Source organism: Suncus etruscus, chromosome 2, assembly GCF_024139225.1.
Source record: "Suncus etruscus isolate mSunEtr1 chromosome 2, mSunEtr1.pri.cur, whole genome shotgun sequence".
NCBI lineage: Eukaryota > Metazoa > Chordata > Mammalia > Eulipotyphla > Soricidae > Suncus > Suncus etruscus.
Genome location: NC_064849.1, coordinates 157,081,519 through 157,102,189, shown reverse-complemented (window position 1 = coordinate 157,102,189; position 20,671 = coordinate 157,081,519). Strand labels below are relative to the sequence as shown.

Sequence of the window (20,671 nt, the reverse complement as noted above, 5' to 3'; positions counted from 1 at the left end):
TTCTTAAAGATCTACAATGAACACCAGATAATCATTTCACTTTCTTATCAGTTGCTATTAATGCACCATGATTCTTTCCACAAGCATGATCAATGAATAGGATTAAAAATCATGGACCCCCAATGTCTTTCCTTGTATGGTGGATTTATGTCTTAATTTCATTATTGCTCTATGTCTCAGTTAATCATGAAATCTTGCAATTTAATTTAGTCAAGGTTCACCTGAAAGAAAAATTTCTCATCATATAAATGTTGTTTTTCTTTCTAGATATACTCATTTAACGACTTTCACTTTTTATTTTAACATCATTGCTTTATTTCCCTCAATTTAGACGCTGACATAATGATAATTTTTAGGTGGGCTTTCTTCACAGTGCTTTTTGCCTATGATTGACTATCAGAGAGTTACTGTTATACATTAACTTTGTATATATACTATTATACACTTATAGTAGAGTTTTCCATGTTTGTATTATGCATGAAATTCTCTTTCAGATCTGCTTTATTCTGCCATTAAAAAAAAACATTTTTTTGAGTTTGAAATGATTCAACAGTTGCCGGCTATTACATTTTAAAGCGCTTTTAGTTGATTCAGCTGAATTCTTTTTTCTTTTGCTCTATTTTTTGGTATGAGTGAGTGTTATGGCCATATTTTTTGTGAAGTCTGTATGTGTATGTCTTGTTCAGTGTCTGTCTGTTTTGCATATTTTGTATATAGTTCCCTTTTTCCTAACTTTATCTTCCCCAATTTAGTCTTCCTTATCCTTCCCTCTCTCTTCCTAGTCCTTAAAATTTAATTTTCAGGATTCCCTCCACATGTGCAACTCATTTTCTTCACCCACAACTACAAGCCTCCTGATCTCGGCCTGAGGAACAAATCCATTACTGTTTGAGTTTTGTACTATCTTTGCTGCAAACTTGTTGGAAATGAAGCCACCTGGAATTTGTGTCACAATAAAACCCCAGAGAAAAGATCCACGGATAAGACCCACAGTCTCTGGATCCCAGTTAAACTGTGCTATCTAAATTTCTGGTTTTCCATCCACATACATAGTGCTATTGTTGACCATTTCTACAATGGCTACCCCAACATTATACTGATCCCAAAGGAAATGTAGAAGCCCAACTAACTCATTATGGTAATGATGTAACACTTGGGGATGCCCCAACACATGGATGACTGTACTGGCCTTCCTTCTTCATTCAGCTTGATGTTCAGCTTCTGTACCAGGCTTCAACCCGCTTTTCCAGACCCATCAAGTGTCTTTTGCCAGTCTTTTCAGAGTTCCATACCCCTCATCTTTACAGATTGGTATTGGACTTTGTAGAAATCTCGCCTTTTGTATTTTTCTTATAATTGTAATCCTTTGAATTTATATTTGGTACTACACTTCTTTTAACTATTGTAATAATGTTTTTCTATTTTAGTTTTTAATTTAGGAATTGATGTTTTATTACATTAGGGTTTTGCTTTCTTGACTTTAGGTTAGTGGGTTAAATATCGTTGTCTATAATTTCCTAAATGATATTTTTGTCTGTTCACAGGGTTTTTTGCATGGGCGCATCATAGGCAAAATACTAGGTTTATAGGAGGTTACATCCATTTTGGATGGATCCTAAAGTTGTTTATTTACACAGGGAGGCTCCTTGCCTTAAACATTTTGTTTTGGTTTGTGACTTAAGCTCCCATCTATAAATAATTGACCATATTGGTACATCAATTTCGGACATCATATGGATTTCAGCCTGGATTAAGAACTTGGATTAAGTTCAGAAGCCTATTGATCATCATTGCAGTGGCCCCCCACTGTGCAGGGGGTATATGCTTCTTTTTTCAAAATAAAGGCCTAATTCAATGCCCTCAAAGATGGGCTTTCTGGTCTACCTGGACTTGAATGAAAGTGGGTTCAGAGAGATTGCATGAAGATAGGGCGTTTGCCTTTCATGCAGAAGGTCATTGGTTCGAATCCAGGTATCTGCCAAGAGTGATTTCTGAGCGTGGAGCCAGGAGTAACTGCTGAGCACTGCCAGGTGTGACCCAAAAACCTAATACCAAAAACCACCACCACCACCAACAACAACAACAAATAAAGAAACCTTTCTGGCATCTCTTCGAAGGATCTATGTACGTCTTAGATTTATCTTCTCAGGAGCTTGTAGTTGATTCCTTGATACATGTTTCTGGTTTTAGACACCCTTGTTTAGGTTAGAAGTTTTTCTTTACATTTTCCTGTGATACGCTTATGCAAACAGCTGCTCTTTTATTATTGACTAGTTTTTCCTTTAATAATTGTAGGCAATATTTTTTGTTTACTAAAAACAAACGGGGGAATTGTTGTGTATGTAAACATTTTATGGGATTATTATGTTACTGATCCTACCCCTGATTGGTGATTGTGCCCTACCCTAGGGTGTGACCTGGCATTCTGCCCCCACCCTAGGGTGGTACCTGATACTGCTTCCACCATTGGGTGGTATCTGATCCCACCATTGGGTGGTACCTGATTCTGGGGGATAAAAACAAGAGTCTGTGGAAGGCGAGGGGCTTTTGGCTGGAACTGATGCTGAGGAATTGGACTTCAGTCTTGTCCACTGAATAAAGCTAATATTTCCACAAGCCTGACTGTCTGCAAGCTGTTTACCCGCCGCTTCACCTCAGAACCGCCAGCTGAACTGGGTGGCAAAAGCGTGCTCTGAGCTGGAAAGGAAAGACCTCATCCTCCATCACTCCATCAGTCAATCTCTTTAGGAGCTGACTTGCAACAGTGATCTCCCCCTTTTCATTTCTAATATGTGTTATTAAGTTTCTCTCTCTTTCATTGTGATTTTTACCTATGGTCTATCAATCTTATTTATTTTTTCCAAGAACCAAATTCTGATTTCATTGATGTTTTAGGTTGTTTTTTGGGTTTCCACTCTGTTGATTTCTGCTCTAAGCTTTGTTATTTTCTTCTGTCTCCCTATTTTTGGTTCCTTTTGTTGCTAATTTTCTTTTTTTATACTAAAATGAAAAATCTCTAAGAGAAATATTTTTATTGGGACATGAAAGGGCAAAACATGGGCTATAACAGAACCATACGTATGTTGTCTGTGACCTCTGTGGACATTTGCGTGAATTCCCACCTGGGAGTGAATGGAGCAATGAGGCTAAGGTCATGGGGGAATGTTTGGTTTTAATGGTATATGTGGCAGTGTCTTTGTGGTTGCAGAGTATGAATAAGCAAATAGAACAAGATGGACAAATGGAATGATCAAGATTAATGATCAAGATCCAGTTAGAGAACTGGATCCATTTTGTCATTATTTCCCCCTTAGGCTCAACAATCAAATGAGAGTTTAGGAATGCACCACACAAAACTATACCACATAGAATTGATTTGTAATGATCTCCCCTCCCTTCCCCTCTGCCTCCAGCATATTCCCTAAAATAGAGTACTACAGGCAGGGAAGACCTAACTATTGGGAGGAATCCCTAACTCTTTTCCAGGGTAGAATTTTGGCTAGTCCAAAAAGGGTCCTTTTCTTTAGGGTTTTAGGAAACAAGACAATACAATTTTATTAGTATCGGCGATGTTTGTTTGGAGCAAATTCAGCTCCAGGAGCTGCTCAATTGAATGTAGGAGGGGTTCCGCCAACTGCCCCAATTCCTTCCATTGTAGCGGCTTGGCCAAAGCGCTCAGTTGTTGCTGGTGTCAATCCCAAGGTTCCGTCTGGCATCATAGTGGCAGGTCCTGGAGGAGCTGGAGTACCAGCTGGTACAGGAGCAGGAGGCATGGCACCTCTGTTGTTTATGCCCATAGCACCTCCCATAGCCATCTGGCCCATCCGGAGCTCCTGTTCTCTCGCATCAGGGAAGGGTCCCTTGAATCCTTCCTGCTGTCGCTGCATCATTTCTTCCTGTTGTCTCCGCATCTCTTCCTCACGGCGCCTACGTTCTTCCTCCTGCCTAAGTTCCAGTTGTTTTCGTTTTTGCACTTCTTGATTATGTAGCTCTTCCATTCTTCGAAGTTCTTCTTGACATCTCATCAAATCCTGCCTCATTAGCATGACCTGGTGCTCATGACGAGCAGCCTCCATCTCCATTTCCAGTTTCTCATGAGCTTCCTTGATGTTGTGGTCCACCTGGTTCTGCTCCTGTTTCTCCATCTCAATGAGTGCCTTCCATCGCATGGCATACTCATACTCAAAGGAGCCTGGCTAGGCAAATCTGGGTGGTTGTTCTCGTTCCTTGTGAAATTGCTGGTTTTTAATAACCAGTTTTTCTGGTAATCCCTCTTCATCATCTAGCTGGTCCATGGGCTCCACAGTCACAGGCCTTGGGAATGTGGTTAGCAGGAAGGAGCCTTCACTACATCTGTCCAGAGCTTTCCGAGCAGCTGGTTTCCCAGAGAATTCTACAATGCCTTTTCCAGAAGGCCTTCCTCGATCATCCACAATGACCACAGCCCTCTCCACCTGACCAAACACAGAAAATTCTTCCTCCAGAAGTTCACTGGACACATATTGAGGAAGGTGTCAAACTGTGAGGGATGCACTATGACAAGCAAAGCATACACACAGCTGCTTTCCCCAGAGGGGCATGTTATCCAGCTCCACTTTGGCAATTTCTGCTAAAGTTCGTGTTTCCAAGCGAATAAAGCCAAAGCTTTATTCAGACTTCACCAGCCTTCCCATATTTCTCAAATAGTTTCCTTATTTCCTCCTCAGTGATATCAGGAGGAAGATTTCCCACAAAGTAAAGGTCTTCTCTCCTGGTTTTCGAAAATTCTTCAGGTCAATAGTCAAGCCTTCACTTTGGCTGCTGGCTTGTTGCCCATTTGCAGGTATTGGTGCTGGTGGTGGCGGCTGCTGGTGCTGAAGATGCTTCCTTGGAGCATGATTTTGCTTCTCCCAAGTTAAAGGTTTTATTGCTCTGCATATTTGCACCTTTAGGACTCCTGCCATAGTGCAGCATCACTGCTTCGAAACGTAACAATTTCAAATGACACAATAGGTGTTTCACAGTAAATGATACCCTCCACAGTCTGCTCTCTCCTCGGAGTAATGGCGACCTTGTTGATAATTTTCTAATTTTATGAGCTGCACCATTAAGCAATTCAGGTATGCCCATTCTTCCTTCCTGATATTTGCTTGCAAGGTTATAAATTTTCCTCTCAGTACCACTTTTTCTGTGTTCCATAAATTCTGATAGTTTGTGTCTTTGTCATTTGTTTCCAGAAAAGTTTTGATTTCCTCTTTGATTTCATCTCAGACCCACTCATTGTTCCGTAGCAGTCTGTTTAATTTCCAGTTGTTAAAATTGTTCTTCTGTGTCCCTTTGTAGTTCACATCTAATTTCAGAGCCTTGTGATCATTGAAGGTAGCCTGCAAACTTTCTATTCTCTTGATATTATGGAGTTATGTTTTATGTGCCACCATGTGGTCTATCCTGGAGAAAGACCCAGGTACATTGGAGAAGAATATGCATTCAGGCTTCTGGGTATCCTATATTGTGTGTGTATCCTATATATATGTATTATGTGTGTGTGTGTGTGTGTGTGTGTGTGTGTGTCTGGAGTGTCCTTAATATATGTCTACTAGGACTCTTTCTTCCTTTTCTCTTTTCAATGCTTATTTTTGTTGGGTTTCAGTCTGGTTGACCTATCAAGTGTTGACAGGGCTGTGTTGAGGTCTTCCACAATTATTATGTTATTATTGATGTCCTCTTTCACATTTGTCAATAATTGTATTAGATAATTTGCTGGTCTCTTTTTAGTGAATATATGTTTAATAGTGTGATTTCTTCCTGTTGCACATATCCCTTTATTAGTAAGAAGTGACAATCTTTATCCCTTACAACTTTTCTGAGTGTAAAGTTTGTGTTGTCTGATATTAACATGGCCACCCTAGTTTTTTTTAAGCATGTTGTGCGCTTGGATGATTTTCCTCTAGCCTTTGATTTTGAGTCTATGTTTGTGTGTTTCTTTTCAGTAGCAGAAGGTTGGATTCATTTTCTTGATTCATTTAGCCACTCTATGTCTCTTAATTGGTGCATTTAGTCCACTGGCATTGAGAGAATGATTATCATGGGTTTTAATGCCATTTTTGTCTATAAGTTTGGTGTGCCTGTTGGTCTGTCTTGTCTTAAAGTAGACCTTTTAGTTTTTCCATAAGACTGGTTTTGCATCTGTAAAGTTTCTCTGAGCTGTTGCTTAATCGTGAAGCTATGTATTCTTCCTTCAAACCTGAACATGAATTGGACTGGTTGCAGTATTCTAGGTGAAGCCTCCATTTCATTCAGTCTTGTCACAATATTCCACTACTGTCTTCTGGCCTTGAGTTTCTTGTGACATGTCTGCTGTAAATCTTAAGGATACTCCTTTGAATGTAATTTTCCTTTTTATCTTACTGTTTTCAGTGTTATATCTCTATCTGTGGGATTCATCATTGTGACTAATAAATGTCTTGGGGTATTTTTTTTTCTGGTCTCTTTTGGCTGGTATCACTCTTCGAGCTTGCAGGATTTGATTGCATGCAGTATTTAGCTCTGGGAGTTTCTCTGTGTTGATGTCTTTGACTGTTGATTCTTTCTGGGGATCTTCTTCCTGGGCCTCTGAAACTCCAATAATTCTTATGTTGTTTCTGTTGAGTTTATCTAAGATTTCTATTTTCATCTGTTCACATTCCTTGTGTTCTTTTATTCATTGTCTGATCATTTGCCTTAAGATTCTTTTCCAATCTCTTCTGCTGTATGGAGTTGTTCTGTATTTCTTCTTCCAGTTCACTGATTCTATCCTAGGCTTCTGTGACATTTTTAGTTTAGCCACCATGTTTTTCAGAACTGTTATTTCAATTTGGAGTTTTCTGATTTCTGTCTTTGTGTTCTGTTCAGCTAGATGTATGTTTTCTTTGATTTCCATGAGGATCCTCCATATTTCTATTCTAAACTCCTTATCTGAGAGATTTCTATTCTAAACTCCTTATCTGAGAGATTAATCAGATGGTGGGTAATTTTTGGGTCATCAGAGCTATCAGCTTCATTTACTGTACATGTTTTTTCTCTGTGAGGTTTCCCCATTGTCACGCTTGTAGTTTAATTTTTTTCTACATGTTATGGTGGGGTTCATTAGTTAGAAAAAACGTGTGGTAGCTAAGCAAAGAGGAGCAGCAGCACACCTCTGGCCCCACTGTGTTTGAGCTGGTCTAAGGAACCTCAGTTTCTAAGATTCCCCCGGAGGAGGGGAGGCACTCTCCAGACGGGCACTCTTAGGTACCCCTCAATGGGGATTGCAGTGGAGGCCTTCACTTGCCCTGGTCAGGGGGTCTAAGACCCCTCAGTCTCTGAGATTCTCAGGGAAGGCGGGTGTGTCTATGCCCTTTACTTAGTAATTTTCAAAGCTTTTTTCTATATCAAATCTACGTTTGTAGAGATGTCAATATATTATAAAGAATATATCTTGCTTCACCTTTCTTGTTCTTCCCTACCTTGGTTTGGTTTGAAAATTTGTGGTGCATTTCTTCCATTCTTTGGGTAGGGTGTTGCAGAAACTGTCAAGCAATGCTTCTGTAGGAGGCCTCCATAGAAGAGAAAATGTCTATTTTAAAAAATAAACATAATATGAATACCAGAGAGATAGTGGAAATAAGTATGGTACTTGTTTTGCACTTGGATTACTCCAATTCAGTCCTCAGCACTTAATAGCACTGCCAGATGCGATTCTGGACCATAGAGCAAGAAGTAAATTCTGGGCTTGCCTGTTGTCTGTTTTAAGCACCCTCTATCATACACACACACACACACACACACACACACACACACACACACACACACACACACACACACACCCCAAACCAAACAACAAGAAAAACTATTTCACATAGCATATGAAGAGGAGTTAATGAGCCATAGTAACTGGTAACCAAGATTCCTTAAACTACCATATCCATTCGATGATTAAATATCACTGCATTTACTAGTAGTCATAACAATTGACAAAAATTTAAATTTCATTGCCTTGCATATATAAGAAGGCAAAATTTCTCTAATTATATTGGGTAATATGTGTGTGTTTTTTAAAGGGTTGGCAGAGGAGGAAAACTTGACATTGAAAAATTTATTAGATAATATGGTATAAAAGAAACAAAAATACTGCAAAGCATCCAAAGAGAAATATATTGATGTAACTATAAAATCTGGGTTCATAAATATAGAAATAATTTTAGTGAATATATATATTTCTCCAGGAAGTAAAGAGATAAAAATGTGCTATTTGATAGCTTTCTTAAAAAGAGCTGATATGCTCCTCAAAGAAAAGGATGGAAGAATTAACATTTCTTGATAGATTCAATACATTTTATAACTCAATCAGTTTTTGATTTTCCACTAGTGGATAATTTATGGCCAACTTTAAATCATTCTCTTGACCTTCTGTGAATGCTAAGTCTTTTATGACAAAATAGAGTCTTTCTTTGGAAAAGAAAAGAAAGCAGCTTCACTGTTCACAAAAAGAGTTTTATTTTTTCTCTTCCAATTTTTCTGAGGATGTGACTTTCTCTAGCTCAATTGTTTACCTGAAACAACAAATTTTCTGATAAGAAACTAGGTTCAGAGTATTAGAAAAAATTTTTGAACATTATTAACAACTTGTCACTTTATATTTCAAAATACTATTTTGCTGAAATGCTCTTGGCTATTTTATTTTTATTTAATTTATATGTATTAAGTCATTCATATTTATAAAATTAATTCACTTTATGATTTCTATTTTCAATAAAATAATTCATGTAATGGGTGATTAAAATTTCTATCTAATTTTTATTACTTGTTTTTGTAAAATTTAACTTTAGGACCAGAAAGTTAGTACTGAGGAAGGGTGCTTGCCTTGCATGCTTCTAACCGTGGTTCAGTCCTCAGCTACATATGTTTCTCTGAGCACAGCTTTTAGCTGTAAATATAAAATTTATGAAAACCACAATGTGCAATAGGCCCTAACTTTTATTTGTGGAATTACTTCAATGAAAATAATTTATTTATTTTATTATTATTATTATTATTATTATTATTATTATTATTATTATTATTATTATTTTGGTTTTGGGGTCACACCCGGCAGTGCTCAGGGGTTACTCCTAGCTCTATGCTCAGAAATCGCTCCTGGCAGGCTCGGGGGACCATATGGGATACCGGGATTCGAACCAATGACCTTCTGCATAAAAGGCAAATGCCTTACCTCTATGCTATCTCTCCGGTCCCAAAATAATTTATTTTTAATAGGTAGTTTTTCTAATGAAAATAATGATGGAGTAATATCAATTAATTAATTTAGTTAGTTATTGTATTTGAACCACAACCAGCCATGTACAGGGCTAATTTCTGTTTCTTAGGAATCCCTAGACAGGGATCCCTGAATACAATCAGTGGGTTGCTGGGGCATGAACTTGGGTCACCCAAAAAGCTGTATTACATGTAGATTATACTTGAAGTATAATTAGAACTGGACCATTTTAGACTTAAAGAACCCTGGATACTTCTTCAATTGTTGTCATTAAATTTAGTTATATGATTTTGAACAAGTAGAGGAGGCTACTTTGTGGCTTGATTTTCCTATAAGCTAAACAAAACACTTGAGCAAGATTAACTCAGAATTTTTTTTTCTGCTCTAAATTTTATGACTATTCTCTTATTCAAGTCCCTGGAATATATCCTGCCAAATTGTATTGTTATTTTTTACTCCATATTTCATGCATATGCTTTCTCCTGTCAATTGTATAAATTACATTTTTTCTTTTTAAATGCAGTGTATTTCTATTTTGTCTTAAAGTAACAGTGCATTTTAACATTACAGAAGTTTTAAAAAAAGCATCCTTGAAAACCAAATTGCTCAATTCAGTTCACCACTAAAAGTAGGATTTTTATATTTTACCATATAGGTTTTTTTTGCTTTCTACTGAGTTTATACATTTTCCTTCTCTCTTCCTTCAAGTAACTAATAATTTTTTTATTTCCAGTTTTATTTATTCATTTTTATATTCACCTCATATGAGAGAAGTAATATGATGATGCCCTTTTCCATCTGACTTATTTTTACTACATATAATACCAATGGAATCCTATTATATTGCAAGTAGCATGGCTTCATCTTTTTATACTAAGTAGTATGTCATTGCTCTTTTTAAAAAGCGTTTTATTGTAATTTAGGTGGTATATTTATAATATATATTTTATAATAGTTTATGATTTAAATTTAAATTTACTGAACCTTCTCCAGAACCACATTGTCAAAGATCCTAACCCACTATGCCTGCATCGCGTCTAGTCTGCCTTGCCTACCACCCCCTCAACAATATGCCCATCCCTGTGTTTCAGGCTTTGTGACATCAGTTTTGTAATTAAAATCCAATGATTTGTTTTAATCTGATACTGGTAGTCTCTTGTTTTATCTCTGTAGCCTTTGCCATTTGCCATCCTTTTGATTCATATTGATTCATATGATATTTTTCAGTTTTTGTTTTCATACAATTTGTAGCAAAATACAAGTTTTCACGTTTTTTTTGTTTGTCTACTCATATGCCATTTGGGTTGTTTCCATGTCTTGTTAATTACAACAAAAAAGGTGCACATATATATATTTTCAAGTAAAATTTTTGTATTCTTGGCATACATGTGAAGACTGGAATCCTTGACTCTTATTCTCACTTCTTTTTCAAAATGTCTTCATACTTTTTTTTCTCTGATCCTGAACCAGACATTTTCATTAACAGTGAGAGTAGTTTCTTTTTTTCACCAGATTTCTGCACACTCTTGATTTTTTTTTTTTTTTTTGCTAGTATGGTATCTTATTGTAACTTTTATTTGTGATAATGAAGACATTCATATGTCGACATACTGTTCATATGTCTTCTCTGGGAAAATTCTTGATTTTGTTAAGTTTTGTGATTATTTTATATACCTTGAATATTGGCCCTTTGTCTGATATATGGTGTGCAAATATTATCTCCCTGTGACTACAAAATAATTTTAATTGAACTTGAAAATTTTTTTTTTTTTTTTGGTTTTTGGGCCACTCGTTTGACGCTCAGGGGTTACTCCTGGCTATGCGCTCAGAAATCGCCCCTGGCTTGGGGGGACCATATGGGACACAGGGGGATCGAACCGCGGTCTGTTCTATGCTAGCGCTTGCGAGGCAGACACCTTACCTCTAGCGCCACCTTCCCAGTCTCTAACTTGAAATATTTTTATCACATGATATTTTTGCTTGATTTCGTTCCAATTTTTGGTCAATGGAATCAAACATTGAAGGTACCCAGAAGTATATCTATATCGTGGAGAATTCTACCATGTTTTTTTAACTCATTTTGTAGATTCTGATCTAATCTGAGGTCATTAATCCATTGTGAACTAACTTTTGTGTTTAGTGTATGTTAGGCGTTCCTTTCTTTCTCATTCTCTCCCTCCCTTCCTTTCTCTCTTTCATCCTTTCTAAAAACTCTTTGCGAAAAAGAATTTTTTTGCTCCAATTTACACGGTATCTATAATAAAACCATGCTGGGTTTATGTAAAAAATGAGTAAGATAAGCATTTTATAAAACCCCAAAATAAATGGTGTTCAAAAACAAAATGAAACATGTATACTTTGTAAACCATGTTATTATTTAAAGGAATAGAAGACTGCACAAGGGGATGCAAAAATATTTAATGATCATTGAAGGGAATTAACATAATAATAATAATAATAATAATAATAATCATACTACCTTAAGCATTATGCAGATTCAGTGTAATCTCTATCAAAATGTTTCAAGGACTTAGAACAAATATTGTTAATATCTCTTTGAAATTATAAAGCTGCAACTAAACTAATCAGAGTAATTGAAAAATAAAATATATATGAGAGACATTTTATTCCTTGTCTTTAAATTATTTAGAGACCTAATAAATCATTCAGTGGTCTTGCCTTACATGTGGCCAACCCCTACTACATTATGTGGACCACCAAACCTAGCCAGAAGTTAGTCATCCTCAAGGACAGGGGAAGGAGTAAACTCTAGTTACCCCCGGGTCTGGCAGGAATGAAAGTGACATAGGGAATTAAAAAGAAGAAAAATAGGGCTGGAGAGATAGCACAGTGGTAGGGCATTTGCCTTGCTTGCAGCCTATCCAGGACTTAAGGTGGTTCCAATCCCAGCACCCCACATGGTCCCCTTTGCCTGCAGGCGTGATCTCAGAACGAAAAGCAGAAGTAACCCCTGAGCACTGCTGGGTGTGACCAAAAACAAAAACAAAAAATAATGAAGAAGTAAGAAAAATAAAAGATGATATACCTGAAAAATTTGAAATGTTATATTGTGACAAATATTGAAAATGGTGAATTACTTAGGGGAACTCTGGGTACAGAACAGATTTAGAGACAGACATCAATGTAACCACACTAATTTAAAAGGGTATTTGTGAATAGACTGAAAAAATAATATCTGATATCAAAACTTTAAGAAACAACAATTAATAATAAATGGGTTAAAGTGACTAGGTGAACATTTATGCCTTTTAAAATATTTAGCATCTCAACCCCTTTGTTTTATGGATTACTCTAAATGCGTACCTATAAATGGGTACTGCTATCTACTAAAACAATTAAATTGTGGTAGTTTTTTTTTTAATCTTTTTTGTTAATTTCCTCTTTCTGACATCAAGGATCAACAATGTAGCCCAGATTAATCTTACTTGATGTTCCCAATAGTGATTGTAGAGAGGTGTGTTCAAGGACATTAATTTGTAGGTTCCATCAGTCCAAACACTTTCTAAGGAGAGAAATGTGGCAGAAGTTGTCCAGAGCTCCATCTTAATAGACCTCTTTGGCCTCGGACCCCTATAGTGACATCTGTTTTCCAACCACTTATCCAATATATTATTATCTTCTAAGTTAATTACAGTTCATTTCAGGCCATTGTGCATAGGTAAGCAGAATAAAAGCAAAAGACAGATTTCATTGCTCAGTTTCAAGGATGAAAATTTAAATGCCACAGATGGAAATGTCTTTTCATTAGAGAAAGAAACAGTATTCTGTGGTTGTGGAATGGAATGTTGACCATATTTGTACAATATATATCTAATATTGCAGTTAATGCCTATAATAAATGAAGATATGAATGATTCAGTCAAAAGAATTACTAAGAACCTACTATGATACTCTCCACTTGTCAGACTTGTGCTATCCTGCCTTTTATTTTTGTTACTTTGAGAGTTAAATAGTGTTAATATTAATCTAGGAGTAATGTTAATCTAGGAGCATAGTGGTTAAAGGTCTTACTTGGTATGTGTTTAATGTATACACCATAATGGACAATTAGAGCCTGTTTGATTTAATTACTGTAATATTTTTTGGGGAGCATATTCAGTATGCTTAAGTGCTACTAATAATATATTGTTCAAGTGTCACTATTGGTGGTGTCTGGGGCCATACAATCAGAAGTACTGAACCAGAGTTGGCTGAATGCAAGGCAAGCACTATACCCCCTGAGCAAACTTTCTGGCCATAGCACATGAATTTAAATTTGTCATTTGGTCCTAAAATCGTTTTTAAAATAGTATATGGGATTATAAAATAATGTAATATTTATCAAGCATTAAAAGTGTCCATATATAGAAGATATACAAATACTTTGTTTTTACTTTTTTTGTTTGTAACTGTCAGTGCACAGGCTTTACTCCTGGCTCTGCAGTCAGGCATCATTCCTGGTGCTGCTTGGGGATCATTTGTGTAGTGCTAGGAGAAGATCCTGACCAGTATAGAATGTGGCCCAAGAAATAAAAATAAGGAAAAAGGGAAGAAGTCATGCTAATTTATGTGAGAGAGTGGTAGATATGCACAGTGGAAGAATATGTACCCACAGTCTTCACTTTTACAGAAAATAAAGAAATAGGAGGTAAATGTTTTCCAAAATGGTTATGAGTATAAAAGTGAAGAACTGGACTGTAGGTCTAGAGAAGACTTCACTGAAGAGTCATCACTATTCAGACAAGTGGTACCCAGACACTGGATTCCTCAACATTACAAAGTGTTCATAAAATTTAAGCTAAGCTTGCAAGAAGGAAGAAAGTGGCTCCAAGTTCCATAAAGTTTTGATTATCGGTTACCCACTGCAGGAAGGTTTAAATAAAGTATGAATATATTACATGTTTCTAATTTAAAAGAAGTCACATGCATGAATATGCTAGTTAAAACCTGTCTCTGGGGATTAGGCTAAAGTCATGATGCTGGTTTTTATATGCACCAATAATTCTTAGACATGTTTCTTAACCACTTTGGCTTTCATTACTTGCATGTTCTGTGGAAACAGTCCTACTCTTTATACTTCAAATGTTTCAAATGTATCTGGAGACTACTACCTTAAGAGTTAAGTAGATCATCTGCTTCAGCTTTCTTTAATTTCAAAAGGACAACCACAAAAACACCTATAAGAGAAAGTTAGTTAGCAAAGGTCTTTATTTTTTTCTGCCTTTTTTCAAATTTAAGCAGAACATTGTAGCTTGGGACGATGGTGTTTCTTTGGAATCATGCAAGAATAAAGGTTATCTTTTAATTCAAGAGAGTTGAAAAATTGATTCCTTTGATAATTGAGGTTTGGCTGGATGATATCAAAATTAGTACAGCAAAATGGTGAGACTACCCACAGGAGAGAAATAATGGCAATAAGTGTTTGGGATTTGAGGAAATATTAATGATGTGAAGAGACAGACAAAAATTCAGTAGATGGATTGCTTAGAAATTTCAGAGGTCTAGAAACTAGTTTATCTGATGGGACATGACCTCATTTGGGGAACTGAATATGAAGAAATCAGTCAACAGTAGAAGTTTTCTGAATTTTCAATAGCAAACAATTAAGACAAAATCAGCTGTGTGATGAATACAGCATATTTCTGCTCTGATATTTCTGTTTGAAGTTTTCTCATTTTTAATCTTATATTCTTTTGAATCTTCTGGGCTGTCCATTCCATCATTTGAGTTCTTTTAATCTCCGTAACATTTCTCTCTCTGAAGTCCTAGTCAGAGAGGTTGGCAGGTGTTGGCGGGTTTCCGGAATCAGAATGCTAGCATCTTTCAGTCACAAGGTTTGATGGGGTTCTGCATAGTTTTTCCATTGTGAACCTCGTTGTGTGGTACTATTATTAAGTGTTGTGGTGTAGACACAGCTTTGGAGCAAAGCGTATTTTTTGTTTGATTATACAGTATCTTGCTACTGATTATGCTGCTCCTAATGGTATGACACTTGGCTAGGTTCAACCGGGCTTTATGCCCCAAACTCCACCCACAACCTACAGGCAGCTGCATCTGGGTCTGGTTGAAGTACCAGAGGTTTGATTCCAGCTGGTGCTTTTTCAATTCAATTTCTGGCCACTGCTTATGCCACTCCTACTGGGCTGACTCACTCAGCTGGGTTCAAGTGGGTTGTTTTTCTTTTTTTCCAAACACCGCCCACAACCCATAGGCAGGTGGGTTTGAATCTGGTGGGCATACCGGAAGTTGATTTCCTCTTGCAGGAATCTGAGTCGCAGGCTTGCTTTCTTCTCCTGTTTAGCCCTCCCAGAACTGGCCTGAATCCAGGTTATTTCTGGTAGCCCTCACTAGTGTTGTATTTCTTGGGCACAAACAAGTCAAAAGTGGAAAATTTTATAAAGCTCTGATCTAGAGAACCAATGAAAATGCATTTCTGTCTGTGGTTTTAAAATCCTGCTAAAAATGAGGCTAATAAATTGCACGGACCCACGCTATTGTTAGATGTATTTCTGAAGTCCAGATAATCCCTAGTACCTCAGAGATCGAGCAATATCACATTCTTAGTGAACTGACAGGTGTTGATTAAAAAGAATGAGAGGAAGTTAACCTTGTTTGGTCCCCTTGTTTGGGAGCCCTCCCACCATGCCTCCAATTAAAGCGGTATTGACCACCTTAAATTTTATCGAAGAATTAGCCATAAAGTAGTGTATTGCTTCAGAAATATTTGCAACATATGCTGGCTACTTTTAAAGATTGGATCAGTTAAAAAGATCTTAAAAAAGGAAAGAGGAAGTGTGATTGCAAATCTATTCATAGTCTTGCTCAATCAGCAGTCTTGCTACTAAGAGCACTGAATCTCACAACAAATGTACCCAGTTGCTGTAGCGTAACACAGCTGGTTGGTTATTTTAGTTTTCTTAATGCTTGTCCTGGTTTTGTGTTATTCACTGATTTAAATGAATGGATATCACAGATATCCATCTGTGATATACAGCTTTTCTTCAAGTAAAAAGTAGACATTGTTACTCCAAGGAAAAGGAACAAACCAGTCTCCTAAAGTCAGCTTGGATTATATTGTATGATGGTTCATTTTGTCATGCTATTCTCAATATCCGTATTTTCATTTCTTACAAAGCCTTATTGGACAATAGGAAGGTCATTGAAATATTACAATAAAACTCCTAGAGTCTAAATACTTTCTGATCTCTCCTAGAGTCTAAATACTTTCTGATCTGTACATGCTTTTTTCATTGAGGGCCTTAGTCATTCAGCATCCTTTGTTTACATCAGGTACCTGGTGTACCTCTAAAACAACTCTAATTCATGGAAATGTTCTTACATTTAGTTTCTCTGTGCTTTCAAGGTGGAAAGTACTTGTCCTTTGACATTAAGCATAACTAAAGAAGATCATGTTAGCTTTTAAAAGTCATAGGACCAAAAATCATATTTCCTAAACATATTGAGTCAATCCTAAAAGAGTGGGTGTAATTAAACATGGGAGCGGAGGGACTCTTAAATATGTCAATGAGAAATAGCAATGAAAATCACATGCTGTTTTTTTTTCTCATGAACATAATTAACTAGAATTATTTTTCCTCTCTAACTTCAGTGACTAAGTTACTTTTGCAAGCATGCAGAAAAGGAAGCACACATATGTTGTATGGTTTTGTGTGTAAAATCAAAATCAGAGAATTCAAGGGGGCTGGATCAATAGTACAGCAGGTTGGGTTCTTGCCTTGCATGAAGCTGTCCCTTAGTTCTTTTTCTTGCTTCTTATGTGGTCCTCCAATCATCACCAGAAATAATGGAGTAATTCCTGAGTGTAGAAACAGGAATAAGCTCTGAGCACAACCAGATGTTTCATCTCCTCAAAAAGAAAAAAAAAAAAAACTTCAGGAAATGTTACTAGCAGGAAAATAGAGCCAAAGCCACTTCATTGACAAGAATAGGTCTACTGTAGTATTAACAAGGTTGTCTCTTGTTTCACCTGCTGTTGAAGTGACTGTGATGATGTTAGATTCATTTCTCCACAGTAAAATCTTCAAATCAACTTGCCTACAATTGTAGACTATTTTTAAAGCATTGTACACTGTTATAAATTGTAGTGTACCAGACACATTTTACTACTTTAAAAATTAACGAGTCCTAAGTCTTCCCTGAATTCTGTGAATGAGCAAGTTGTTTACTTGGTTTTTGTATGAGTGGTTGTTCTTTTTTAAGACAAGTCTATTTGCAATATCTTTGCTTTGATAGAAAATTGACTTACGCATAATTTCAAAAGGATCAAGGACAAAGGCCAATAAGTATAAAACCTACTGGGTGTAGAGATATATATGGTGGATGTTGATATATAAGGTTGTAGATATATACAAGATATATATATATATAAAACATAAGAAAAATTATTTTTAAATCTTACAATAGACTCATTTTAATTTGTTTCCTTTTAGCAGGTCATGTAGCATAGATCCTAATATCTTGTATCAATGAAATTAATTATTATGGTATGTAAGTGCTGTCAGAGACCTCAGCTTTACTTCAAAGCTTTAAAGAAAATATGAGTCAGTATTTTTATTTCAATTAATTAATATGATTATTTTTGATTTCTTGGCCATGGAAATGGTGTGACTTACATCTGGCTCTGCTCTCATTGATTATTCCTGGAAGCATGTGAGATGCTGTGATCCAACCTATTCCAATTGTGTGCACAAGTCAAGCACCATAACAGTGTATTATTGCTTCAGTCCCAACACAATGTTTTAGTAGAAGTTGTATACTTTTTATTTTTAATAAACTTAGCTTTTTTTCAGAAGTGCACATGGAATAAAAGCGTGAGAAAATTTTATAAGTAATTGCTGAAGACATACAAGAAGATGAAATTGTTTTAGTTCTTTGTAATATAAGAAAATAAGAATATGTGTGTTTAACTGAAAAGTCTTCATTGGGAACTGGAATGATAGCACAGCGGTAGGACGTTTGCCTTGCATGTAGCTGCTCATGACGGACTTGGGTTTGATCTTCAGCATCTCATATGATCCTCTGAGCCAGGAGCTATTTCTGAGTACATAGCCAGAAATAGCCACTGAGCATCAACTACTGTGGCCCAAAAACAACAACGAAAACAACAACAACAACAACAACAAAAAGAAAAGTCTTGATTGTGTGAATCTAAATGAAGTTTTTAAAAAACTTCCAAATTGTAAATTAAAACTCATTTCTTACTTAACTAATTAAATATGCCACTTTTCTTCAAGTAAAGAAACAGATTTATCAGGCTTTAGGGAAAGATCACATCAGGGCTACTGCCGATGTGGTGCTCAGAAGGTCCTGCATTGCTAGTGATGGGATTTTGGTTTTTCGACATATGGAAAGCATGTGCTTCAACTCTTTTTGCTGTCTTGCCAGTCCAAAATAAAAATTTCGTTTATTAATTTTTTCTGGTTACACCAGCTCTGTTCATGTTTACTTCTATTTATGTGCTTAGAGATAACTCCCAGTGGGCTCAAGGGGCCCTAGGAAGTGCTATACATCACACTAAGGTCACCTGCTTACAACACAAGAGCCCTACATACTGAATATTGCTCCTGCCCGGGAAAGTTTGTTTTAAATTCAAGTATTGGGAGGCCTGTGTGACTGAATCAAAGAATCATCACACAGTTAAAGAGAAAATTTCAGGTACTAGAACATATAGTACAAAGAAGTATGTCTATCATGTGGCTGATCCTGGTTTGGTCCCTGGGACTAGAGATTCCTCAGAATCACATCATTAGGTGCATGCCAGAATGGGCACCTGAGTCTCTTGACCAATACTTGAGAGATGCCAAAAACAAAGCAACAGAACAATTCCAGGTGCTTTGCATTTTGCAAAATGTTCTTGTAGGAATAAATAAAATCAAGTTATAAGAATGAGTTTACTCCATCACTTATTGAAACCATTGACTTTTCACTGGAGAAAATTGGGTGACAATTCTTTCTTTAAAATAGGGCACACATGACAGGTAGGTGAGCAGGGAAGACATGCATTTTGTGAACATTCTCAAAAAGAATAAAAAAGGTACATGAAGTTATATCAAAGCCTTTTCTGTATTATTTAACATTCCCAAGTAACATATTGAATGTGGAACGCTCCACTTTTCTAAATTCCTTTTTAACTCAGACCAGTAAAAGGCAATTAAAAATATGTTTGTAGAAAAATGCTAGAAGGAATGAAATATTGGTGCTTCATTTGACTTCAGAGTACAGAAAAGTCTTCTCTGTTTAGTAGTGTATAGAATTGTTGAAATGACTGTAGCTTGATGATAACTGGTCTAGATTGGGTATCGCATCTAGCATGCTATACTTTCTTATAGTTTTACAATGTGTGGTTTATAGACAACAGAGGCCTTATGAATGTCCCTTTATACATACGCCAATTAAAAATTCCAATCACTTGGTTTTATGAAAATAACAGCATATGAATATAATTTAAATTTGAATCCTGTACTCAGAGAGAACCTCTTTACTGAAAACAATACTCCTGAATGGCGATCAACTTATTGCACATGTAATTTCATCAGACTCATCATTGTTTTCCCTATCTGGTATTAAAAGCAGGTTCATTTCTCATTCTTCTTTTCATTAATACCATTCTGGGAGTGAATGTTTCATATTTAGTTGTTCATTTGTCCATTAATTTTTCCTCTTCAGGTGTAATCTAGCCCCTGTGGTGGAGTTTGCTGCAGATGTGGGAACTAAATCAGATTTTATTACCATGAATCCATCAGTTATCCAAAGAGCATTTGGAGGCTTTCGGAATGAAAGTGACAGAGAAAAATTTGTGCATAGACTTTCCATGCTGAATGACAGTGTCCTTTGGATCCCAGCTTTCATGGTCAAAGGAGGAGAAAAGCACGTGGAATGGGTTAATGCATTAATCCTTAAGAATAAACTGAAAGTGAGAACTGCCTATCCATCATTGAGACTTATTCATGCTGTCAGAGGGTAAGTATCTGGAAATGACCAATCTGTCCTTGGCACATGGAACACCTAACTATTTCTTTTAACTGGGAAGGAACCTCATTAAAAATCTCTCCAGGCATTCAGGATTCCTTTCTTTTATCATGACTACTATATTTACCAACTAGTGTTTTGTATGCATGCTCTGTTATTTTAGCTTATTTTCTATTTTTATAAGGAAAATGTTGAACTTGACTCTGATTTATGTATGTTCCTGAAAACTACTGTTTTTATATTTTCTGTGTTAGAGAGCAGTAAGGTTTCATAGTAAAATTGATTAATATAAGATAGCAAAATTACCAACAGATGTGTTAAATGGCTAGTGGGCAATATTGTGGATGCATAAATGTTAGTTGTATTTAAGGAGCAATTATGTTTCGTCTGTAGTTAAGAGACCTACTACTGATAGGAAAGCCTGGCTAA

The 20,671-nt window shown here is 36.4% G+C and overlaps 1 protein-coding gene and 1 pseudogene across 1 annotated transcript in view; one reads left to right on the top strand and one right to left on the bottom strand.

Annotated features, from left to right (window-relative positions):
- Positions 1 to 20,671, top strand: part of ST8SIA4 (ST8 alpha-N-acetyl-neuraminide alpha-2,8-sialyltransferase 4) — a 100,255-nt gene that overhangs the window by 34,702 nt on the left and 44,882 nt on the right. Inside the window, exon 4 of the mRNA XM_049769153.1 lies at positions 19,940 to 20,233. Coding sequence (XP_049625110.1) covers positions 19,940 to 20,233 — 294 coding nt within the window. The remainder of the gene's footprint in view (positions 1 to 19,939; positions 20,234 to 20,671) is intronic.
- Positions 3,288 to 4,917, bottom strand: LOC126001943 (non-POU domain-containing octamer-binding protein-like; annotated as a pseudogene).